The sequence below is a fragment of the Chionomys nivalis genome, chromosome 2 (genome assembly GCF_950005125.1).
Source record: "Chionomys nivalis chromosome 2, mChiNiv1.1, whole genome shotgun sequence".
Taxonomy (NCBI): Eukaryota; Metazoa; Chordata; class Mammalia; order Rodentia; family Cricetidae; genus Chionomys; species Chionomys nivalis.
Genome location: NC_080087.1, coordinates 133,103,536 through 133,129,875, shown reverse-complemented (window position 1 = coordinate 133,129,875; position 26,340 = coordinate 133,103,536). Strand labels below are relative to the sequence as shown.

Genomic DNA, 26,340 nt, shown 5'->3' with positions numbered 1-26,340 from the left:
ACTTTGGAAAACTATTAAGGCAGTGAAGAAATGGACCTAGACCAAGAGGAGAATTTGGTAGAAAACAGTGGGAGCCAAAAGAAAGGAAACAACTGCCAACCTAGAATTCTCTGCTCAATAGGTATAACTTTTAAACGTAAGGTAAAATAAAAATATTTTCAGAAAACAAAATTTAAGGGAATTTGTCACCAGCAGACCCCCACTAAAGGAAAAACTGAAAGGAGTTCTTCAGGCAGAAGGAAAATGATTCCAGATGGAAGCTCAGAGCTATCAGGAAGTAATGAAGAACAATGGTCAGGTAAATATGTAGGCAATCAATAAATCATGGTTGTGGGATTAACAGCGATGTAGCTTGGGAGGGTAGTAAGTGGAGTTAATTTCTAAGCATCTTCAGTTGTTGAAGAGAATAAACTAGAGAACAATCTTAGATTTTAATGGTTTAGACTTGTCCTTTGTTCCTGCTAGTAGACTAGGAAGAGGGTCTGTGACTACTGACCCAACAAAATGGGGAAATCAGAATAATAAAGAGGAAGAAAGAAGAGAAACTACTCATAGGAATAAGAAATAACGGGCTGGAGAGATGGCTCAGCGGTTAAGAGCATTGCCTGCTCTTCCAAAGATCCTGAGTTCAATTCCCGGCAACCACATGGTGGCTCACAGCCATCTGTAATGAGGTCTGGTGCCCTCTTCTGGCCTGCAGACATACACACAGACAGAATACTGTATACATAATAAATAAATAAAAACAAAAGAATAAGAAATAACAGAGTTCCGAGCATACCCAAGCGAACATAGATTTATGGCTTGAATTAAAACTGTGTTCAATGGCCGTGTGTGTGCATGTTTACTTTCATGGTAGAGCACTTGCCTGCTGTGTATGGCAGCAACTCAAAAAGGAAAAAACAAAACTATATTTAATGCTTTATGGGAGGTCTTAGCCATAGAAATAAGAAAGATAAAGATAAAAATGACTAAGATGATACAGATAATTGGGTAAGAAGATAAAAAACAGTTATTTGTCATAACATGATGACGGACTAGAAACCAAACAGATGAACTCTTAGAATTAATGAGTGCGGTTCAAGCCTGTTGGAGCCAGGTGTGGCAGCGAATGTCTGTGGTTCTGGCTTCTGAAGAGGCTGGAGTAGGAGGATCTTTGATTCTTTCTATGCATTTGGGATTAGCCTGGATACCATTGGGGAGCCTTTGGCTAAAAAACAAAAAAAACCATGATGGTTGGAGCAACAGAAAAATCATATTCATATATACAGATACTCTGCAGAAAATGAGACCTAAAGATATCATTTACAATAACATCAATGAATATAAAATGCTGAGGACTAATTATAATGAAACATATATAAAATCTTTACATACAACCTGTAAACACTGAAGGCTGAGGATTTAGCTCAGTGATAGAATGCTTGCTTTAGCATTCTTTAGGCCTTATGTTTAATCCCCAGCACTAGGTGGGAGAGGGACCTAATATTTTCATGGATTGAAAGAGTTATTATTAAAAATGTCCAATTTCCCCAAATCTTTGTACTTACCCAATGAAATTACAATAAAATAAATCACATAAATCCTAATGAAAATTAAGCCAATATAAATATGGAAATGAAAAAGATGAGAACCAGATAATATTGAAGAAGATCTAAGTGGGAGGATGTATTCCACCAGATAACCATTCTTACTCGCCTTTACTCTTTAGACAAGGTGGTGTTGGTGTAAAGTTAGAAAAAGCGCAGAAATGCACTCCCGAGATAGATGACTGTATTGGATCTGTGGCAACGGTGACATTGCAGAGCAAGGAACAAGACTTGCTGCTAGTAAATGCTGTTGTGCCAATTGATAGCTAGTTGGGAAAAAATTAAAACTGTACTGTCAAATCATTCTGTGTGTAAAAATCATTCCAAATGAATTATAGATGCGAATGTTTTAGGTAACATAATAAAGGAACTAATAACAAACAAGAGAAACTCTTCATGATTTGTGAGGAAGAGCTTTCTGCTAACAACAAGAACAAAAAAAGAGCATAAAAAAATTAGGAAAGTTGGCTGCAATAAAATTAAGAAGGTGGTAGATGATTAAGGAAATGAGAAGACCGGCTACAGGAAGTAAGTGAGAAGACAAGACCAGCTACAGAGAGGAAGTGAGAAGACATGAGACCAGCCACAGAGAGGAAGTGAGAAGACAAGACCAGCCACAGAGAGGAAGTGAGAAGACAAGACCAGCCACAGAGAGGAAGTGAGAAGACAAGACCAGCCACAGAGAGGAAGTGAGAAGACACAAGACCAGCTATAGAGAGGAAGTGAGACGACAAGACCAGCCACAGAGAGGAAGTGAGAAGACAAGACCAGCCACAGAGAGGAAGTGAGAAGACAAGACCAGCCACAGAGAGGAAGTGAGAAGACACAAGACCAGCTATAGAGAGGAAGTGAGACGACAAGACCAGCCACAGAGAGGAAGTGAGAAGACAAGACCAGCCACAGAGAGGAAGTGAGAAGACAAGACCAGCCACAGAGAGGAAGTGAGAAGACACAAGACCAGCCACAGAGAAGTGAGAAGACAAGACCAGCCACAGAGAGGAAGATGATTCTTGAAGAGATTATACCCAGAACAAGTAAATTCTACAAGTTAATAAAGAAGAAGACATCTATTTGAAAAACAGGAAAAAGAGCTAGCATGGTGGCATTTGCTTGTAATCCAATATTCTGGAGCTGATATTGAATTCAAGGCTGGCCTGGACTTCATAATGAAGAGCCTGTCTTAAAAAAAAAAAAACCCAACATCAGGACGAAATTTGAATGGACGCATAATTAGAGACAATCTGGATTGCCAGTAAAAATTAAAAGCTATCAGCCGGGCGGTGGTGCCGCACGCCTTTAATCCCAGCACTTGGGAGGCAGAGGCAGGTGAATCTCTGGGAGTTCGAGACCAGCTTGGTCTACAAGAGCTAGTTCCAGGACAGGCTCCAAAGCCACAGAGAAACCCTGTCTCGAAAAACCAAAAAAAAAAAAAAAAAAAAAAAAAAAAGAACTAGACCATTTTCCAGGGATAGTGATGTTCGTATGTAATCATGTCATCTGAAGAATACATAATTTTTTCTCACATGTGATCTCTGGCAGTCTCAAGTATAAATTCAAAAGTATGGGAACATATGTATTCATTTAGTTATAAACTCTCGAGGGCTATTGATAACATTGACTTAGAATTCAGTGACTCTGTTGGCCCAGGAAGCGAGAAAACACATGTGCACATGGATCTGAGCTCTGGAAACAAGATGTGGTCTCTTAAGAAAAATGTAATAACTTATTTTATTGAGGTGGGGAAAGCATGATGGCATTAGTAGTTTTATTTGTTCATTCATTTGAATCACACTTATTTATTTAGTGGGGAGCACATGCTCATATGGAGGGCAGAGGACAGCTTATGGGAGTTGGTTATCTTATTTCAGCATGTGGGACCTGGAGATCAAACTCAGGTCGTCAGGGTTGGCATCATGAGCCTTTACCTGCGGAGCCATCTTGCTGCCTCAATCTGATAATACTGATCCATAATTTTTGAGAGGCAGAACACTATAGGAGAAAAATAATAGATTTTTAAATTAGACACATATGAGTTCAAATTCCAGCTTTAAGCCAGGTGTGGTGTTTCATGTCTGTAATTTTAGCTATTGAAATTTAGGCAGGAGGTTGCAAGTTTAAGACCAGCATGGATAACACAATAAGACTCAATAAAAATAAATAATTAGTTTTATCATTAAAAAAAAAAAATTAAAAGCTATCGTCAGATTGTGGATTGAGACCACAATATACAGCATTGAATACCTTCCACAACTGCTAAGATGTGAAAAACAGAATACCAAGAGTCAGTGAAGTAGAGCAATGCAAAGATAAGATAGACTGTTGGTTGAGGCATAGACTGTTGCAGTCACATTGGAAGAGTAGGTACTGAAGCTGAGCATGCGTGTATTGTATGACACAAAAGTTGTACCGCTAGTAATATGTCAATGTGCGTGCCTTGTCACACAAGACAACGAGATTCTTTACAGCATTGTTTGTAATGTCCAAAATCCGTCAAGAGCAGAATACACAAACTATGATACATTCATACAAGAGAATACAGATGTGTACATGAAGATGAGCAGAATACAGCTAATGTTGAATAGTATTATAAATGCATTGCTGACTGAGAGGAGCTCAGTGCAAATGAATACATGTTGTATCATGTTATTTATGTCAATTTTAGAACCTTTCAAAACCATAGTATTAGAAATCAGGGTTATAGTTATACTTGGGGAAGAGAGAAGAGATGTTAGATTGCTGTGAGGCAGAAGAGAGATTTCTAGGTGCTTATATTTGGGGATAGATGGTTATGGATGTGTTTATTCTGTGACGGTTTAGTGTGCCACATATGAGTATTTTGTGCTCTATGTGATATGTATGTAAAGCCGTGTGAGCTTGTCTGTTGTGGTGGCACCTGCAGCTTACACAGATGTGCTGCTCCGTGCACATTGTTCTCTCTTTTGCCTTAGCAGAGGACAAGGTTGGGTTTCAGTTGAGACTTTGTTCCCTTGTCCACTTGTCCTTTATTACCAGCAGTCTAGCTCTGGTGATGGACACTGGACAGTGGGGGAGCTTGTAGCAAGAGGATTTGGAGACTGTCATACTTGATTGTTCCTGGGGATAAGGTAACATTGAAGAAAAAGTCTCATGTCAGCATGGCAGGAAATAATTCCAAGAGCTGTAACCGTGGTCAGGAATTAGCAACTTAATTTTTTTAAATAGTCCTTAACTATATTAAAACATGATTTAAAAATTGTCGCTAAAGCATGTTATTGTATTATAAGGAATATATGCAATTAATACGCCATTTATACTAGCTGCGTGACAATGGAAAGCTTATAACCTGCAGTTTGGCTCACATTCAAATCCTGGCTTTGCTGTTTGCTTTTATTTTATATTTGTGCCCCACTCTCTTTGTGTCAAAAGAGGGCGCTCTTCTTGCAGAGTGCAAACGCAGTAAGCTTTTGAGCTGGATTGAATAGCCCTGTGTGTGGCATATGGTCTGTTTTAGCCTGTTATCATGTTGCTAATCCACTAATACGGGTGTCTATGTAAAGCTGAAGGCTTTAATGTGCTTACACTAATATTCTGCCAAGGCAGGATTCTTCTTAGTCACTGAAGAAAAAGAAATGAAGCATTTTTGGAGTTAATCTTTGTTCTTTTTTAATACCATAATCCAACCCTGTTCTCTCTTTTCACTGTTTTTTTTTTATTGTAAAAATACTCACTGGAAAATATAAAAATTTGAAGAAAAATTAAAAATTCTCCATAACCATATCACTTAAAAGCATACTTTTAAGATTTTAGTGCATTTTCTTCCATTTGCTTGTCTATATATATTTAAACTGTAGTTTCAGACAGAGCCATACATACAATTTTTCTTTTAATACATAGTATTTATTTTTATTATGTTTTCTTTATTATTTTAGGTAGCTGCATGGTATTACATTTTAGTCTACAGTATAATTTAAGAATATTATGCAGTTTCCAGTTAAATATTATATATGGTGTATTAAGTATACTTTTTGATGTCTTCTTAGGATATATTTAGAGGAACGTAACTATATTTAGGGAGACACATTATTATGGTTTTAGATACATATATTAGAAGTGCTACATGGAAAGAATATCAGCTTACATTTCTGCAATACATACGAGTCCGTTGTGTTGGCGTGAATGGCGGTTACTCATTTAGAATACCCACTGTTTCTCTTGCAGCACTTGTTTAGTGCCCAGCACAGAGACCTGACCAGACAGAGTCGGCGTCGGACGACTGCCGACGACAGTTTGATGGAACGCTTCATGCAGGATGTGCTGGACCACCACCCAGACAACTACCAAGACAACAGGTAAGGCCGTTCAGTGGAGTATCACCTATTCCATCCACTCCACCATCTGGCTTTGGAAATGCTGTTTCTCAAGTGATGAGATTATATATGAATGTTTCACTATACCTGGCTTTTAAAGTCTGTGATTGAATTAAAAAAATAAGAAGTGCAGCCGGGCGGTGGTGGCGCACACCTTTATTCCTCGTATTTGGGAAGCAGAGGCAGGAGATGTCTGTGAGTTCGAGGACAGCCTGGTCTACAGAGTGAGCTCCAGGACAGCCAGGGCTACACAGAGAAACCCTGTCTTGAAAAATAAAAAAGAAAAGTACAAAATTGTTTTGTTTTTATGGAACTAGGGACTAAGTGCTCAAACAAGTCAGGCAAACACTCTGCTCTGGATGTCTTCCCAGCCTTGAAGTGAACTGTCTTATTTAACCAATGAAAGCAAACAACTGCAAAGGAAAGCTATTGGCCACAGTCTTGATGCAGGGCTAGGAGGAGAGTTAGCTCATACCTAGCCCTAAAGTGAAACTTCATCTAGTAACTGCCATTTCTAATTGTTCATTTTACTTATGTCTTTAAAGATTTATCTGTGGGGCTCTGGAGTGATGTCTCTTGCAGAGACCCACATGTTGATTGACAGCCACCTGTAAGTCTATGGAGTTCCAGGGGATCTGACACCCCCTTTGGACCTCTACAGGCATACATGTGGTGCACAAACATGCAGACAAAACACTCATATGCCTATTATAAGAATACGTAGTTTTAAATTCTTTTTTTTTTTTTTTTTGGTTTTTCGAGACAGGGTTTCTCTGTGGTTTTGGAGCCTGTCCTGGAACTAGCTCTTGTAGACCAGGCTGGTCTCGAACTCGCAGAGATCCGCCTGCCTCTGCCTCCCAAGTGCTGGGATTAAAGGCGTGCGCCACCACCGCCCGGCTCTTTTTTTGTTTTTAAAGATTGATTTGTGTATATGTTTGCTCTTGCGAGCATGTGGATGCATGCACACATGTGTGCGTGTGCACCTGCATACTGAGCTTTAGTATTTTCTGGGCTAGGCTGGAAGCCACCAAGTCTCAGTAATCCCCCTGTTTCTACCCATCTCTGAGCTACTTTTACAGGCATGTACAGAGTTCCTAGTTTGTTATATGGCTGTTGGGATCCAAACTTTGGTCCTCGTGACTATGCAGCAAGTACTCTTAACTGCTGAGCCATTTTTCCATCTCAGTTGTTTGTGTGATTTTACTATGCGCCTGGGATGCTAGCTGAATCGCAGAGTGCTGCAGTATTAGTGAGTCCCTGGCTTCAGTCCTCAGCCCTGCGAATAAACAATTCACTACAGAAAATTTGCACAAAGCTATGCTTTTTCCTAAATAAATGTCTTAGGCTGAGAAGTAATTATGTGTTATTAAGGTGCTTTTTAGGTGTGTCCTAGGATTAAATGTTGGGTAGAGGTGGAGCAAAATGTTTTGAAAGATTAGTAACAGAAAAGTTGGTCATAATAGGACAGTATAGCCAAAGTAAAAAATCTAAGTCAATTTTATATTGATGGATTTGTGTGCTGACTGAGTAGAGGACATATTAGATTGAATGGTCTCTTTATACACTCTGCCAGGATCATGATGTCGTTTCAAAAGGTTTTCAGTTAAATTTTTATTATATTTATTTTCTTTTCATCTGTGTATATGTGGAAGTTAGAGGACAACTTGCAGGAAGTAATTTTCTCTTTTAAGTACCATGTATGTTTTGGGAATCATACATAGGCTTGGTGACAAACATATTTACCTTTTAAGCCGTTTTTCTGGCTTTTGATAGCTACCCCCACCAATCAGCTTGTTTTGGTTGTTTTAATACAAAAAATTTTGTAACATTTAAAAGTTAATTTTTAATTTTCTGGGCTAAAAGAACCCTAGAAATCAGACTATAACAAGTATGCAATGGGACATATCTACACAGACTTTCCCAAGGTGCACACCAACAGTAGGAAAAGAAACATGCTTTGCAAGACACGAATCTAAAATTTAGAAATGATGAAGATGTTGTAATGGGGAAATGTTTTTTTCAAATGTTTTTCAATAGGAACTGGTAGAAAGATAAGATTAGACTAACCATGGGATCATACATGAGACTTTCAGACTTATAAACCTCATAAGCATTTCTTCAACAAACGTCTGTACAACTGTCTTAGTTACTTTATTGTCCGTGGTAAGACACCTTAGCCACGGCAACTTATAAAAGAAAGCATTTAACTTGGGACTCTCGGATTCTGAGGGTTAGAGTCCATAGCGTCATGGTAGGGAACACGGCAACAGGCAGGCCTGGTGCTGGAGCAGTAGCTAAGAGCTCATGTCCAGTCCACAAGGAAGAGGCAGAGAGAGAGGGCACTAACTGGGGATGGTGTGGGCTTTTGAAGCTTCACCTGCCCCAGGACACGCCTCCTCCAACAAGGAAGGCCACACTTTGTAGTTCTTCCCACCAGTCCACCAACTGGGGACCAATATTCAGACACATGAGCCTATGGAGGCCATTGTCATTCAAGTCATCACAGCAACTGTTTCTGTAGTTTAACTTCATAGGACTTGAACTTCTAGGTGAGAGTATATAGATCATTATAAATCAGCAGGTCTCAAAATATAGGTCATGACCTGTTTGGGGGGTCAAAGGGCCTTTTCACCAGAGTCACCTAAGACAAACAGAAAATACAGATTCATAGCAGTAGGGACTGGAGAGGTGGCTAAGATGCACTGGCTACTCTTGCAGAGGTCCTGAGTTCAATTCCCAACACCCACATGGTGGCTCACAGCGTCTATAATGGGATCTGCTGCTCTTTTCTGACGTGCAGGTGCACATGCAGACAGAGCACTCATAAAAAAATAAATTAATGAAAACAAGGATTCATAACAGTAGAAATATTAAAGTTATGAAGTAGTAACAAAAATAATTTAATGGCTGGGGGTCACCACAACATGAACTACATCAAAGGGTCACAGCAGTAGGAAGGTTGAGAACCACTGCTCTAAAGGCTTTATTTTTTAACTTTTCATTTTGGGATAATATATCAGACTTACCAAACACATTGTAAAACTGATAGAAAAACTTGAGCCCTGAACGTGCAATTAAACAAGGAACCACTCTTATGCATGCTGCTGGCTTCTCTGCGGCTGTACTCTTGTCATGCTCTTGCCCTGTGCTGGGACCACTGTGCTGGGACCACTGTGCTCACACACTGTGCTGAATGTCCTGTCTCCTTAGTCTCCCTCCAACTTTGTCACTTCACTATTACTTACTAACTCACTAAGACTATGACACCTCTTAAGAGCACTGTATTTTATGACCAGCAGCCCGGTTTGGACTTGTCTGGTGTTTCCCCATACTAAACTAAGAGGATACATCTGGGCAGTAATTCCTCAAAGCTGAGCTTGTATCCTTTGGGGCACAAGATATTGACATGTCTAATTGGTGGTAATTTCTTTTAATTACTAAACTCATTTAGGATACAGAAAATACTGGCTTTCATTATGACATTTGGCTTGTATTCACCCCTACTGCCTTTGTGTCCCCATTCCTGCTAGTTCATTCTTCAAACATGGATGACGGTAACTTGATTGACTTGTTTGATTAAAGCAGTGCCAATTTACCCACGGAACCATCTCACTGGCCCTAAAGTTCCCCTTTGGCTCAAGAGCTATGTACAAGGGTTTTTCTTTTTAATTTTTTTTTTTTGGTGTGGTACAGTGACAAATGACTCGAAATTGAATTATGGTTTGTTGCTATTAAATCCAGATAGATAGAAATACAGATGCAAATAGAGGCATCTAGGTGGTTGTTGCTATATTTTTCTCTCTTTTCACCTTCTTTTATTTTTGGTTCCTTCAATTTTCTGTATTGTTCCCCCCTTCCCCCCCCCCCCCCCCCCTCTCTCTCTCTCTCTCTCTCTCTCTCTCTCTCTCTCTCTCTCTCTCTCTCTTTCTTTCTTTCTTTCTTTCTTTCTTTCTTTCTTTCTCTGAGATAGGGTTTCTCTGTGTGGCTTTGGAGCTGGCCTCAAACTCAGAGATTCTCTTTGTTAAAGATTTACTTACAAAACAAATAAGGTAGCCAGGTGGTGGTAGTGCACTCCTTCAAACTCAGGAGGCAGAGGCAGGCAGATCTCTGCGTTTGAGGCCAGCCTGGTCTACAGAGCGAGTTCCAGGACAGCTCGGGCTACAAAGAGAAACCCTGTCTTGAAAAACCAAAAACAAAGCAAATGAAGGTAATGTAGTGTTTTGAAAAAGAGGTGAAAGTGATTCCTGCATTATTGTTTCATTGATTAGATGTCAAAATTGTGTTTTTAACTATAGGGTAATGTTATTTTGATGACAGTTTGTAGCACGAATTCTAATTGGTCTTAATAATAAAACCCAGAGTCAGATATAGGGGTTAATGCTGAAGATCATAGGAACAAAGCAGCCAGCTACTAGAGAGTTCTTTTACCTCTATCAAACTGCAGGAGTGATCCTGTTCTCAGATTGCATCTCCAGACTGCTGTCTGTCTCCATCAAACCTCAGACTGCAGTGAGCTCTTGTCTCCTCCCTCCTTATATTCCTCTCTCCTACCAGCCATATCCCTTCCTGTCTCCACTTCCCTAGTGCTGGGATTAAAGTCTTGGGACTCCCAAGTCCTGGGATTAAAGGTGTGGCCACCACCGCCTGGCCTCTAGTGGTTTAGCTCTGCACTCCGATCTTCAGTCAAGTTTTATTTGTTAAAGCACAAACAAAATATTACTACATTTTCCTCTTTTTGTCTAAAATGAAAAAAGAAGGTTATAACTAATATAAGAAAAACTACATGCAGTAAGTACAATAACTATACTATATATAGGCAGTAAGCACATCTACAATGTCTAGTCCATTTGCAGGTGACAAATTCAGAGAAAATACTCCATTATCTATCCTATCTTGGTGAGTCCAAAGTGTTGTACTGCTGGGGAACCTCCTTCAGCCAATGGCCTTGAGACACTGGGGCCAGGCTGGGGGTGGCCTTGGGTACTAAGGATTTTATCTTAACAAGCATCCTGGGGTTTAGAGAAGGAGAGAGCGGCACCCAAACACCAAAGCCAGCTTTAATCTTTAACTGGACTGGGACTACGAAAGACCACTTGCATTACATGTCTGTAGAGAAGAGCAGAAACAAACACTTGGGAAGATTATGAAATTTTATCCTGGTGGAAATGTGATATATACCAATCGGCCAGTTTACTCTTTTTCTTGGGACATTTTTTTCTGAATTGTCATTTTTCTTCAGATGTCTCATTTGTCCAGTGGTCTTTGGATTCCTTAGTTGGATACCTTTATTCTCCTGAAAAGACAGAAACAAAACCCTTCCCCAACTCTAATTTTGGGGAGGTTCTCTTTTGGCAAGTTATGTCTGATCAAGGGAAAAGCATTTGTTAGTTTTATAGGTTAGTTTAAATTGAAATGGCCATGCTGCTTGATGAACTATCACCTCTTTTAATTAAGTTAGTTATTAAGGCCAATTAGAATTTGTGCCATAACAATTATGTTTATTACCCACAATCCAAATAAAATAAATTACCAAGGGGCTTGAGTGAGGGCTCAGCAACGAAGAGAAATTAACTGCTCCTGTAGAGGACCTCGAGTCAGTTCCCAGCATCCCTGATGGCTTACAGCCATCTCTGAGATCAGTACCCTCTTTTGACAAGGCACACACATGGTGCTCTTAGATACGTGCAGACGAAACACTCATACACATAAAATAAATCTAAAACACTTTAAAAAAGATGACTGTTTTAGTTTGGGTTTCTTTTTTTAAAAAATATTTATTTATTTATTTATTTATTTTGTATACAATATTCTGTTTACATGTATGCCTGCAGGCCAGAAGAGGGCACCAGATCGCATTACAGATGGTTGTGAACCACCATGTGGTTGCTGGGAATTGAACTCAGGACCTTTGGAAGAGCAGACAGTGCTCTTAACCTCTGAGCCATCTCTCCAGCCCTAGTTTGGGTTTCTATTGCTGTGAAGAGAGACCATGACTATGGCACCTCTTATAAAGGAAAACATTTAATTGGGGTGGCTCACAGTTTCAGAGGTTTAGTCTATTGTCATCATGGCAGCATGCAGGCAGACATGGTGCTGGAGAAAGAGCTGAGAGTTCTACATCTTGATCCATAGTCAGTAGAAGGAGTGTGTCCCACTGGGTGTAACTTGAGCATCTGAGACCACAAAGCCTCCCCTACAGTGACACACTTCCTCCACAAGGCCACACCTCCTGATTTATTGTGCCACTCCCTGTTGGCCAGGTGGTCAACACACGATGTATGGGAACCACCACAGTGACTTATGGAATGAAACCAGTTACTTCTGAGAGGTTAATAAAAGAGCAGCGTAGGGACTTGTGGCTAGAAGCACTTGCTGTGCTTTCAGAAAAGCCACCTTTGGTTCATAACACTCACATCAGGTAGCTCACAAACACCTGTAACTCTAGTTCTAAGGGCTCTACTGTGTCTTCTGTTCTCTACAGATATCAGGCACACATGTGGTGCACACACATGTGGTACATACATGTGGTGCATATACGTGCATGCAGGCAAAAACCCATGTAAAATAAGTCTTTAGAAAAAAGAAAAAGCAGTTGCTGATCCATGCACACATGCTTTTAGACAAATGTGGCATTTCTCAAGTCTAAAAATGCCTAGTTTTTCAGTTTTACCCCTTTTCTTTGGAGACAGGGTCTCACCATATAGACCTGGCTGACCAAGAACTTAGTATGTAGACTAGGCTGGCCTCAGATTCACAGAACTCCACCTGCCGTGGCCTCCCATGTGTTGGTATTGAAAGAATGCACTACCACACCCAGCTATAGTTTCTAGTTATTATAGACATTCATTTGGTTACTAAAGTGCTAGGGATTTGTTTATTACTTTTTATGGTAACACATTATTTCATTACATATTTTAAAAGTTTTTAATGTAAAAAATATCAATAGCAAAAACACAAGAATAGGAAATCCCTCACAGGTTTGCAAATCGTCCTGCAGGGTTGTTCCAGTTTCAGTGTGTTGCTGCCAGAGTGAGCACCCGTTGTGTCTGAGTACATTCCAGCACAGCCTTGATATGCTCCAAGTCTCTGGAGTTCTGAGATTGCAGACGTTTGCCACCTTGCTGTTGCTAAACTTTAGAATTATATGTGTGTGCAAGAGGCTACAGCTTGGTGCTGAGTGTCTTTGTCTCACTTCCTTATTTTTTGAGACGGTCTCCCTCAGCCTGGAACCCCCTGGGGATCCTACGCTGGTGCTGTAGATGTGCTGCCTGCTCCTGGTTCTCATGTGCGTGCTGGGGACGCAGCAGGCCTCTACCACTGCAGCGTCTCCTCCAGCTTTAGGCTGGATATTGTAGCAGAAAAATTAAAAAGTGCTAATAAAGAGGGTTTTTATAAAGTCAGGCATAGTGATACACACCTTTAATTCCAGTACTCGGAGGGAGAGTCAGGTGGATCTCTGTTTGAGGCCAGCCTGGGCTACAGAGTGAGCTCCACCACAGCAGGCTACACAGTAAGACCCAGTTCCCCCCAAAAAGAGGGCCTTTATAATATTAGACTTAACTGAATTTGTCTAATATTAAATGCCTCAACATTAGTCTGGTACATTGTTGTAATTAATGAACTGATAATACTTGTTCATAACTTGTCTGTAACTTGTTCAAATTTCTTGAGTAATTTTTTTTCCAAGACAGGGTTTCTCTGTGTAGCCTTGACTGTCTCCTGGAACTCATTCTGTAGACGAGGCTGGCCTCGAACTCAGAGATCCACCTACCTCTGCTTCCTGAGTTCTGGGATTAAAGGTGTATGACACCACCACCTAGCTTCTTTAGTTATTTTTAAATTCGGTTTCCAAACTAAGATTTCCAAGTTTGACTTCTTTCTGTTTTAGGATATCCATCTTAAATTAGCTTATGATACCTTAGGCTTCTCTTGGTTGTGGTCCCTTTTTGTGGGTCTAAATAAGACAATATTGATATTTTGCACTAGATGTTGCTAACTGAATGCTTATTGAAGGCCAGATTATCTTTCTTTGAATTTGCTCAGTGTCTACCATTGAGCGCCACTGAGTAGAGAACCTTTAGTAGGTGACTGCTATGACTGAATTAGGGTAGCTGTTTATATTTATGTGAAGGAAGGATCTTAAAATGTTTTGGATCAAGCATGTTATGCTGATGTAGTAGAAGAGATGACTGACAGATTTTTAGATATGAAATTTAAGATCTTTAAAAATTAACTTAATTGGCCAGCCATAGTGGTGAACGCCTTTAATTCCAGCACACAGGAGTCAGAGGCAGGTGGATCTCTGTGCATTTGAGGTCAGCCTGGGTTACAAAGTGAGTTCCAGGATCGCCAGAGCTGTTATACAGAGAAACCCCGTTTTAAAAACCAAAACATAAAAAAAGTAACTTAAACTTTTGAATGAAAACTATGGTATACATAGGCATAATTCAGAAGGAGCATTAAACTATGGTATACATAGGCATAATTCAGAAGGAGCATTAAACTATGGTATACATAGGCATAATTCAGAAGGAGCATTAAACTATGGTATACATAGGCATAATTCAGAAGGAGCATTAAACTATGGTATACATAGGCATAATTCAGAAGGAGCATTAAACAGTGACTGAGTCATAGGCCAGGTGCGATAGTATTTGCCTTTGATTCTAGCTCTTGGGAAATTGAGGTGGTAGCATTGCTCCTTCTAGAGAAAGATCAACCAGGCAGCATAGCCAGATTAATACCCTTTAAAAAAAGGAGACCAATACATATTTTCTGTATTCCTGTTGAGGCCCCAGACTACTTCTTCTTCTTCCCTTTTTTTAAAAAAGATTTATTTATTTATTTATTTATTTATTTATTTATTTATTTATTGTGTATACAGCGTTCTGGTGCCTGCAGGCCAGAGGAGGGCACCAGATCTCACTTGACATGGTTGAGAGGCACCATATGGTTGCTGGGAATTGAACTCAGGACCTCTGAGTTATTTTGCCAGCCCTAGGGCTAGCTTCTTACGTGTGCATCTACAGATAGAGTTAACTGTATAATTTGTCTTGTTCAACATTGCTCTTAAAAACTGAGGTTCCTGGGTATCAAACCCAGGGTCTTGCACATACTTGGCAAGCACTTTACCAACTGAGTGACATCCTAAGCCTCTGGGTCAAACTTTGCGACGTTTATTGTGATAACTGAAAAATGGATACAGGGATTCATTTACATTTTCGTATGTTCACAAGCCATTTGTTTATGAAATAGCAATTGGTGGACTTACTGCGTATACCAGTTAACATCCTAAAGTACATGGAGTGTACAATCTGGAGTGATTATTTATGTTCTTTTTTCACTAACAATGATCCATAATGGAAAATAATACCATGAATTCTAAGCAAAAAACTAAGGTATTTTAATGTTTTTTCCTCATTCATTTTAGCTCTGCACCAAATGAGGCAGCAGCAGCACCACCACCAGCAGCAGCAGCAGCAGCAGCTGAGTCACCGGAAGTGATTGTTTTGGATGATTCGGATGAAAAGGAGGACGACAGTGCAGAGAGCAGCGGAGAGATGCTCTCCGAGGATTCGGAGTCTGTTGAAGAGATAGAGTGTAGACCTGGCACTTCTCAGGAATGTGCAGAGGTTGCAGTCCGACCATCGGTTATTCAAAGGCTGGAGCGGGGACAGCAGCAGTCCTTGGAGTTGGCTCATAAGGCTGAGAGTGGGGTGAAAACAGTTAATGCGGTTGGTGTTGCTCAGGCTACAATTAGCGGAGAAGAGTCAGTGCGTCCCCCAGTGATTTGTAATGCTCCTGCCAGCTCTTTGCCTAGAGGCTCTGTCGAGAGACCAGTTGCGGCTAACAGTGTTCCTCGGTTAGCACTGGCAGTGGCTTCAGATTCCTTTCCAGCTTGTGACACAGAGAACCTTGACACATACTTTGACCCCCCAGATCAGGGCTCTAGCAATTCACAGTCTCAACCCAAAGCAAAAGATCCAAAAAAGAAATCTTTAAGTATTAATTTAGACAAATTGCTTGCACAGAGAGATCTCAGAGCTAAGGGTGCGTCTTTTTCCCCTGTTGTACGAGTGCGTGAGCTAACAGGTGCCGAGCTTTGTTCTCTGAGAGTTGAGTCGTCTTCTGAGACAGGGGCAGGCGCAGCAGGAAACCTCAGTGAGACTGACACACCCTCAGATGCAGCCCGTGAAGGTGCCATTCCAAAGCGTCGTGAGGCATCTCGTTCAAATGTAGTTCATCCCCAAGAAGAAACAAGTTTGGTTTTCAACAGGCCAGCACTTCTGAAACAAACGTGCTCAGTGAGTTCTGAAGTGCAGCTCAATCGTGGCTCTCTTCAGCCAGTACCTGGTCATCCCCAAGCTGCCGTAAGTGACTTAAGTCATTTGGAGGAAGAAGAGGAGGAGGAGGAGGAGGAGGAGGTTGACCTAGAGTATGAGAGCTATGAGTCTGGAGGTTCTGACATGAGTTTTGATTGTGCGTCCTCTTGCCAGTCACCAAGTCCGCTGTCTGAACTGAGCCCTATAGAAATAAACGAATCAGAAGAAGCACAGGCTGATGTCCAGCCTAGCGATGAAACATCTACTGTTTCCGGAGCAACTTCCGATAATGGCAGCAGTTCCCGTCAGGGGCATACCAACCGTTCTCAAGTGATTACACAGAACACACAGCTCATTCGTTTGGTTGATGAAAGCTATGAGTCTAGTGGCTCTGAAGTGAATTTCGATGGCGAGGACTCTCTTCCGTCCACCAGTCACGGTCTCCCACTACTGGCGGCAGCAAACCTTCCTACACAGATGGCTGTCCGCTTGGTTGACAGCTATGGAAGCGGCAGCTCTGAGCGATGGGAGGATTCTGGGTCCTCAGCTGATGAGATTCCAGCAGCAGTGGGACAACAACCTCTGAATGCCACCCATGCACACCTGGTTGATGAGAACTACGGGTCAAGTAGCTTCAGCTCTGATAGTGATGCAGCTCCCCAAATGCCTGCTCAAGAAAGAAGCCCGAGAGACAGAGATGCCCAACAGCAAGATGAACGCCAACCCAGCAGTGCTGGTGCACGTCCTGAGCGTGATGAGCCCCAGAGAGAAGCAGAAGAACTCAGTGTTCCCAGCCAGAGTGCCAGCCATGGGGATATGAACTGTGAGTCTCATGGTCCTGAAATGGGTTTTCATGCTGATGCTCAATTAGAGGCTGACCAATCTCCAGTAAATCCTGAGGAAATAGATGTTGACTTAGAGGACCAGAGTGTTCACTCTGGCATTTCTAATCTAAGTTTTGATTCCCATGCTTCTTATCAGTCAGCTAATGATGAACCTCAAGGGGCTTGGGATGAAGTAAATCTTGATGAGTTAAATGCTGACATGGACGCTAAGAGCTATGCCTACTCCAGTTCTGAGTTGACGTTTGATTCCGACTCCCCTCTTCTGTCAGCTGCTGAGCAGTCTCTGCTGGATGTTGAAGGACTGAACGAAGACGACTTTGACCCGGACGGAGAGAGCTGTGTGTCAAGTAGCTCTGACATAACCTTTGACTCCGACATTCCTGATGACTCAGTAGCTGACCAGCTTCGAGTAGCTGTTTATGAGGAGGAACCTGTTGATCTGGAAAATAAGAGTTACGAATCTTGTGTTTCTGAAATAACATATGATTCTGATATTCCTCTTCATTCAGGAAATGATCACCCTGAAGTAATCATTCAGGAAGAGGAAAGCGCTCCCTTAGAAGGGAAGGACGACAACCCCAGTGGTTCTGAAATAGGTTTGGATTCTAATACTAAAAAGATAAATTCCCCTAACGAAGAGCAGGTACACATACAACAAAAGGAAAATGAACCTACTGATTCTGAACTAAGTTTGAATTGCGATACTCTTAACTCAAAGCCTGGACGTTCTGAAGATCCCATGACAGTTCGTGTTTCTGAAACAGGACTTGATTCTTGTACCCCCTTTCAGTCAGTCATTCGCAAAGGTGAAGTAACTGTCAAAAATGTATGCCCTCAGCAAGAGACGCATGCTCACTTGCCAAGTCAAAGTGCAGAATCTCATTCTGAAATCAGCTCCGCTTCTTCTGCTTCTCATCCAGTGGCAGAACCTTATGTAGGGAAGAAAGCCAAGAGAAAGACGAAGCATCTGGAGGAAGTCAGGAGTGACGACGAGTATGGCGACTCTCCGCCAGCTGCTTGGAAAGGGGACCATGTTGACTCAAAAGATGAAAGTACTGAGCCTAGAGGAACTGGAGGAAATCTCAGTGCTACTGGTTGTCTTGATTCAGCCATCAGCCAACCTCAGCTAGCTGTGAACGAAAACCATGTTGAACCAGAAGACAAAAACAGCAGACCCGGTGATTCTGAAGCAGATGCTGATTCTGCCGGCCACTTTCACTCACTGCCTCAAGAGGATGACGTGATCACAAAGATGAGCGAGTGGAAAGAAGAGGCAAAGGTTCTCGAAAAGAAGATCAGTGAACTTATTTATTCAAAACTAATACATGATTCGACTGCCTCTTTTCCTTCTGCAATGGATCAACTTGAACTAGCTCTTAAACAAATAAATCTTGACAGTAATGATCAAATGTCCATGGAAAACAGCAGCCAGGATGCCAGTTCTGCAGCAAACTTGGATTCTGACGTCTCCGTCCAGTCAGTAGCTGCACCACCTGAGACAGCTGTTTTGGAGCCTGAACACGCTGAACTTGAAGGTAGGAATCACGGGTCTCGTGATTCTGAAGTAAGCTGCGATCCTAACGACTCTGTCCAGCCAGAGGCCGATCAGCACAGTGACAGCCATGAAAACAGAGGTCAGATGGAGAAAGATGACCTGGAAGGTGAGGAGGATGAAGTGCAGGGTTTTGGAGTCACAAGTGCTTCCAGTATCCCTCAGTCATTGGCTGGCCAAACTGAAGTTGAAGTAGTTCAGGAGATCAGCTGCTGGGAAGATTGCGGTGATTTGGAAGATAACACTGTTGAATCTAGTGACTCAAAAATGAACTTCCATTCTGATGAACCGCTTCAGTCTGTGCGTAATACAGTTCAAGAGTCTGCTCAAGAAATAAACTTACTGAGGGGACATGTTAGTCCACATGATAGTGACTGTGAGCCCTGCATCTCTGCAATAGTGCCCATTTCAAACGTCATTTTTTGCTCAGTAATTCAGAAGCCACGACATTTGCCTGAAACGAGCATTGATCCCTGTGATGGTCCTGATTCCAGTGATCTTTGCCAGTCAGTAGCAGGCTGTCTTCAAAAACCTGTCCAGGAAATGAACCTGAAGGAAGACCGTATTTACCTGGAAGATAAGAGCTACAAGCTCGTTGATTTAGAACCAACTTACTATCCTGATGATCCTGTTCAGTGTGTGACAGCTCCATCTGTGGACAGTGTGTCTATCAGAGAAGTAGACGTGCAAAAAGAGAATCAGAATGATGTAGAAAATGAGGCCTTTCAGCCATGTTGTTCTGAAGTAGCGTGCTGTTCCAGTTCTCATCTGCAGTCCGACGTTGGCCCACCTCCAGTGTTTTGCAGAGAAGCAGACCCCGAGAGGAATGAGCTTGGCACAGCGGGGCCCAGCGAGCCTGAAGTGCTGTACGACTCTGACGTGTCTTTTCAGATAGTAGTTAACCAGCCTCAAACGTCCGACGGAGAAGCAGAATCCCCACAGGTGGTGCTGTTGAATGTTGTACCCAGTGACAGTGATTGTGACCGGGAAGTCATTTCTGATTCAAATATTTCTCTTCAGCTAGAAACCAATGATACAAATACAGATTCTGCTGGGCCGGCAACAATGGGAAGGTCCTACTGTAGATTCTGTCGTTGTGATTATGAAGCCTCTCAGTCAGTGACAAATCAATCCAAGGAAAGTTTCAGAATAATAAATCGGAACAACGACTATATTATTCTGGGAGATCCCACTTGTCCGTCCTGTGGTCATGAGCTCTGTTTCACTGCTGATTCCTCTGATCAGCCCTCTACCAGCCAGTGCCTCGTGTCTGACCGTGCCCGTGCTGCCCCAGAGGAGCAGAGCCCCCAGCCTCACTGCTCTAGCAGAAGGTTCAGTCCGGAAGATACGACTCGGCCAGTGACTTGCCAGCCGCAGGCACCAGCCGCAGGCACCAGTTTTTGGGAAGTTCCAAGAAATGTTGCCATTCAAGACAGGAGCTGGGCACCAAATAGTTTTGCAGCTCGGCATGCTGCCCGTGCTGTGTCGGTGATCCGCCCGACCTCTGTGAAGCACATCCCTTTGAAGATTCCAGATGCAGATCCAGAACCCGAGCGTCGTCGGGCTGATGGACCTGAACTGGACCCTGACCAACCTCAGCCTGCTAAGAAAAGCCGCGACCTTAAGAAGGTAACTTTTGACATGAGAGTAACCAAGTACGAATATCTACCATATCCTTGGTACCCGGAAGAGTATGCACAAGCGTATGCAGAAGAGTATGCACGAGAGTATGCACAAGTGTATGCAGAAGGGTATGCACGAGAGTATGCACAAGTGTATGCACAAGGGTATGCACAAGGGTATGCACAAGAGTATGCTGAGGGGTATGCACAAAGGTATGCACAAGCGTATGCACAAGAGTATGCACAAAGGTATGCACAAGCGTATGCACAAGAGTATGCACAAGCGTATGCACAAGCGTATGCACGAGAGTATGCACGAGAGTATGCACAGGGGTATGCAGGAGGGAATGCACAGGAGTATGCACAGGAACATGCAGAAGGGAATGCACAGGGGAATGCAGAAGGGAATGCACAGGAGAATGCAGAAGGGAATGCACAGGGGAATGCAGAAGGGAATGCACAGGAGAATGCAGAAGGGAATGCACAGGGGAATGCAGAAGGGAATGCACAGGAGTATGCACAGGAACATGCACAAGGGAATGCACAGGAGTATGCACAGGAACATGCACAAGGGAATGCACAGGAGTATGCACAGGGACATGCACAGGAACATGCACAAGGGAATGCACAAGAGTATGCACAAGGGAATGCAGAGGAGAATGCACAAGAGTATGCACAGGAGCATGCAGAGGAGCATGCAGAAGAGCACGCAGAAGGGGATCCTAATGAACTGGTTCATGAAGCCTCACCTCAAGTCCCTCCGCCATTTGTTGAAGAAACTCAGTCTCAGGTGAGCGGAGATGAGGCAGAAACACACACACAGGACTTTCACGGTCATCTCTACGGTTACTACCACGGTTGCCCTGAGACTGAGAGGGGCTCCCCATCGGTTCACGCCGCCGCCGCATCGGTTCACGCCGCCGCCGCATCGGTTCACGACGCCGCCGCATCGGTTCACGACGCCGCATCGGTTCACGCCGCCGCATCGGTGTACAGTGAAGGTGACGCTGGAGACGCCGAGGACAAACCGTCCTGTGCCCCCGCGGAGGGCCGCTGTGTGGTTTCTCAGGACCAGGTGGAAGGAGTCAGGCCTGGAACCCAAGCAAGTCCTGGGAAGAAAAGAAAGATGGCCGGACAAGAGGGAGAGCTGCCGAGAAAGAAGCATTTCTACCATGACAGCCAGAAAAAGGAAAAAGCCCCGAGTGGGAGCAGCGAGTCGCCTGCAGCCCCGACGGCGCCCGTGCAGCCCGATTCCTTGGTCTCCATTTTCTCCTCTCTGTGTATGACGGAAGGTCAGTCTTTGAGCCAACCTAAGGCGAAGCCTGGCAGCAATGGGGCCTCGCAAGCCGCTCCCAGCCGACCACCTACGACAGCCGTGATTAATGCTCCGCAGAACCCGACGGGACCGGCCGGTGACACAGCTGAGAAAGCTGGCGGGGACCCCGGTCAGAGCGGCGCCAGCGCCAGCGCCAGCGCCAGCAGGCCGAGCGTGCCTTCGTCATCCATCATGGCAGCGCCCAAGAAAAGAACCATTCAAAGGTTCCTCGAGGATCAGTCTGCATCTGCAGAAAAGCCGGCTGTGGGCGCTGCTGAAACTCCCAAGACTGATTCCCAGCAGACTCGTTTGAATCGTGACAGTGCCAAAATGTTTCTCAAGTCAATCAAAAAGGAGCTTTTGGAGAGTAAAAATCAAAAGAAATTTTGGAAAAAGAAGATGGCAGCTACACATCTCAAAATGTGTTTACTCAAAAATGCTTACAAAACACTGATTCTCCGGAAAAAATCAAAACTAGCTTCAGAAAAACTGGCTATGTGGATTCAGCTGAAAGCGACCGATATCCGTAGGAAGTACGGTAACAGAGGCCCTGGTGTGCGCCGGAAGCATCAGTCAAAGACTGTTCTTATTCGAAAGCAGCTGAGGAAGAAGAAGATGGTCGCCAGGAAGATAAAGGAGGCCAAGAAAGCAGCCGAAGAAGCGCGCTCCCGGCTGAGCCTCTCCATCAGCCCGGCCGTGGCTGAAGAGCCCCAGTCAAGCGCAGCTGCAGGGCCCGCCGAGCTGCCTGCCAGTCTTCCTGAGGCTGCAGGAAGAAAGCGCTACCGGAAAAAGTACTACCGCAGAAAGAAGCTCCTTCCTGTGAGAGAGTATGACCTGAGAAGCTCAAGTTCCGCCTCCAGCTCCGACAGGATGGTGACGCGGCTTGCAAGCAAGTCGAGAAGCAGTGAGGCCAAGTGAGAGCTTAGCCAAGCGAGATCAGCCCTTCACTGGACGGAACACCTTTGGACTCCTGACCTTACACTATTTTGCTACAGATATTATTTTTCAGAGATTTTATATTCATTTAAAATTAGTGTTTAGGGTCCTTTTTTTTCTTTTAAAGATTTAAAAAGCAAACGTTTCCCGTTTCTGTAGAAGAACTTCACCTTAATTTGTTTTATAATTTAGCACAGTAGATAGAATTTTTTCTCTTAACTCATGTCCATATTCATTTCCTCTGAAAACCTTCCGTGCCAAAAAGTTCTAACTGCAAGAATGGATACAGCAAACTTATCAATGCCACCGTTAAACAAATGGACAGATATCTGCTTAGTCACCATGCTTCCAAGTTGAGTCATCACAAGTATTCGGACTGGATAAATCAAACAAGTGACATTGTGCTTTCTCAATTTTTGAATGTGATTGACTTGAATGATCACAAAAGTACAATTTTTCTTCTAAAGGCATTCCATGAAATAATTATTTCATCCAGTTTTTAAGTGCCTGGTGATTTTTATAGACAACAGGAATTCTTTCTCCTTCATTTACATTGGACCTGCAAGTCTGTAGCTTTCCTCAGTTACACACACACACACGCAACACACAACACACCCACACAACACACACACACAGATCTGCTCAGTGCTATTAGTAACCTTATACGGAAAAAGATTTTACCGATGTGACTAGACTTTTAAACTACCTTTTCCTCTTTACTGGTAAATTTGTCATCTTATTTATTAATATTTCAGACATTTTAACATATTGAACTGAAGTTACTGATTTGATAATAGTGTGTCGGCTGGCCATTAATTGTCATTCGTGAAAAACTCTAACATTTCAGAAAACTTAAACTAGTAACTTAACTGGAGACCCATTTTACAAGTGAAAAACGATTTATACGTCAGTCAGTTTATCTTAAACCTATCTAGTTATCTTAAACTAGGTAGCTCAAGGTTAAACCAATTTGACATTTTTTCTTAAACAGTTCAGATAAAAGATGCTTTGACACCGTGCGAGCCTCTGGTACTCGAGAATATTCCTTTAAGGGACATTGACTGAGCTGGTGCAGATGCACCCTATTTTCTTGTTCAGTCAAGACCTTGATCTTTCTCTGTCTTTGATGTTACAAGGAAACACAAAGTTTCCCTTTATTGTGTAACTACTATACTTAATTGAAACTAGAGTCAGTGTTAAACTGTATCTTGATTTCAGAGATAGAACTGTGTTACCTTAGAATTAGTGAAATATCAATGTGATTTTGTTTCAGGGGCCATTATTTAACCTGTGAGTTGTTAATGGTGATAACTATTGTCATATCTTTACTTCTAAATATAAATGCTAATTATATTGCAGAGTGGACAAATGTGTTTTTTTAGTTGGCAAGTAACCTGTTTAGTTTCTTCAACCTTGCCTCCTTAGATACAAACATTTTAATTCCCTTAAAAAAAATCTCAATGAGACACTAGTTTTTTTTTGTTTGTTTTGTTTTTTTAAAAAAACCAATCATCAAATTTGAATTAAGGAAGACAACTCTGTTTAAAAGTGAGAGTTCATACTGATAGCCCAGCACGTAATTATGTCAGATCATGTCTATCGTGATGATGCTCTGTAGTGAGGATCATTCTTAAAGTTCAAGTTCAAAACTGCTACAGTTTCCTTCATCAAACTGGAAACTCTTTTAAGTACCATTTTAAGGGAGAGCAAGGAAAAGATTCCTATGTAGAATTCTCATCACCCAAATATAAAATGTCTGCTACAGAAATGATGGTTCTCTTTAGCACTTCACAAGTGTTTATTACATTCTTATAAGGAATATTATTTTAGGCCAGCTTGGAAACTTGAAATTATAAAACTTGTTAAATTGGAAGTGAATTTTTCAGAGTTTGATAGGATGTAAGATGTTCCCCTTTATCTACATAAATGTTAATAATTTTCAGGCTAGGTTGAAACAATTGGTTATTTTGTGTAGTCAAGAGTGCATTATATTCTTTTAATAGTGGTACATCAAAATTACAACCATAAATGAATATTTTGTTAATCTTGTTCTTTTCCGTATTGTGAGTAGCTTTGTACTGTAGTTGTCCTGGTGTGTGCAGTGTGTGGACAATGTTGTGTAACGAGTGGTTTTGCATTTGTGCATTGAAATTATTTATGTAGTTAGGACTTTGCGTAACCCCCCCTTTTTTTTTTGCTTAAAGAAAGGCTATATTTAAATATTCAAATAATTATATATTTCGATGTAAAACTAACGTGAAGACTGATGTATTTTTTATAATGCAGTTTAAAGTGTAAGCTTCTTTTAATGTTATCAAGATAAATTTATTAAATATTGAAATTTGTGTGTACTCTCTCCTCATGTTAGAATCTTTTCCTGGAAATATTTAAAAAGAATCACAGAGTAATGAAGTCTGTAAACTCTGTAAAAGGCCTGAGAGATGATAAATACGAGAGGGCAAATGTTGATGCTGGCGAGAAAATAGTCTAACCAAAGACGCACAGCTTGTGCTCAAATCGGTAGTTATTTCAAAAGACTAAACAAGCACTACCTTGCCTGGTGAAGTGACGGGGCAGCTGACTTTGCTTGCGCCCCTGTCCTGAAAGGAAAGGAGAACCCCACACCTTCCATCTGTCCTGTCTTGTAGCTCCATGGCACAGGACAGCGGTGATGGGTGACGTGGGCGACATGGGAGACAACGGAGATAGCTGGGTTTGACCCTAGGATTATTGACTTTTACAGAATTAGGTGTTAGAATGAGAAATATCTTAATGAGAAATCACTTTTTAGTAAAGGACCTTTATGTTTAGAATCATGGAATTACAGAATTATACACCAAAATGCCAACTTGAGGAAATGGAAGGTAAGGAGATTTAACGTTTCCTCGTCTCTTATTCGAATGAATTCAGATATTAAGCGGGGGAAGGAGAGTTTAAAACATTTCCCTATGTCCTCATACTTTGTATGTGTAGACTTCTAAGTATTTTAAGCCATGGGCTTTGTTTTAAAAAATTACTTGCTTTGAATAAGGATCAGGTTCAGGATGAAGTAGTTTCTGTTTCTGGGTCTTTACATTATTTCTAGGTTTGTTTGTTTATTTTAATAACCTTCAAACCCAGAAAGCAATTTATTTACCAGATTTGTTACTACCAAATTTTGTGTATGTACATATTGAGCCCTTATTGAGTCCAGCACATTTTCCTAAGCTTTAACTATATTTTGGAGCCTTGCTGGAGTCCGTAGCGATTACTATGAAGTGAGAAAATTGAGGCATAGAGTAGTTAACCCCACTCATAGGCCATCTCTTGTCTGGTTTCTCCTTTGTTTTGTTTCCCTCTGCATAGTTCATGGAAATGGTGCCTTTATGTTAGTCTTCACGTTGGTTTCTGTTTTGTTGTTGTTTTTTTTTTTTTGGCCTTGTTTTGTTTGTCATGATTAGGTTTTCTTGTGTTTGTTTGGTTTTGAGAGTCTCCTATGTTATAGCATGCTGAATATTTGGGGGTTTTTAAAATTACTTTTTAGCAGTTAGTTTTAAATTTACTTAAATTTTTATTTTTTTCATTTGTGCCTCTGAGAGTTTGAACCCAGGGCCTTGTGCGTGTGAATCAAGCACTCTGCCCTTTTGTACCTCCCGGCTCTCAGAGAGTTTTTAATGATAGCACTGCCAGAATCTTTGTCTCCTGACAGCAAATGAGAAAGCCAGCAGTTGAGGCTAGCTTCGTTCCCTTCATGGCTCTTGTTTATTTTCTGATTACTCCTCAAATTCAAGACTGGACAGCGCAGTTGCCATTTGGGGCATTTGTGTGGCTCAC

The 26,340-nt window shown here is 42.0% G+C and overlaps 1 protein-coding gene across 1 annotated transcript; it reads left to right on the top strand.

The window, feature by feature from the left end:
- Nucleotides 1–243: 243 nt before the first annotated feature.
- On the top strand, nucleotides 244–22,509 carry Zdbf2 (zinc finger DBF-type containing 2). Its single transcript, XM_057761308.1, is given in 4 exon segments — nucleotides 244–270; nucleotides 272–298; nucleotides 5,787–5,917; nucleotides 15,366–22,509. Coding segments are annotated over 4 exon segments (7,329 nt in total).
- The last annotated feature ends 3,831 nt before the right edge of the window (nucleotides 22,510–26,340 follow it).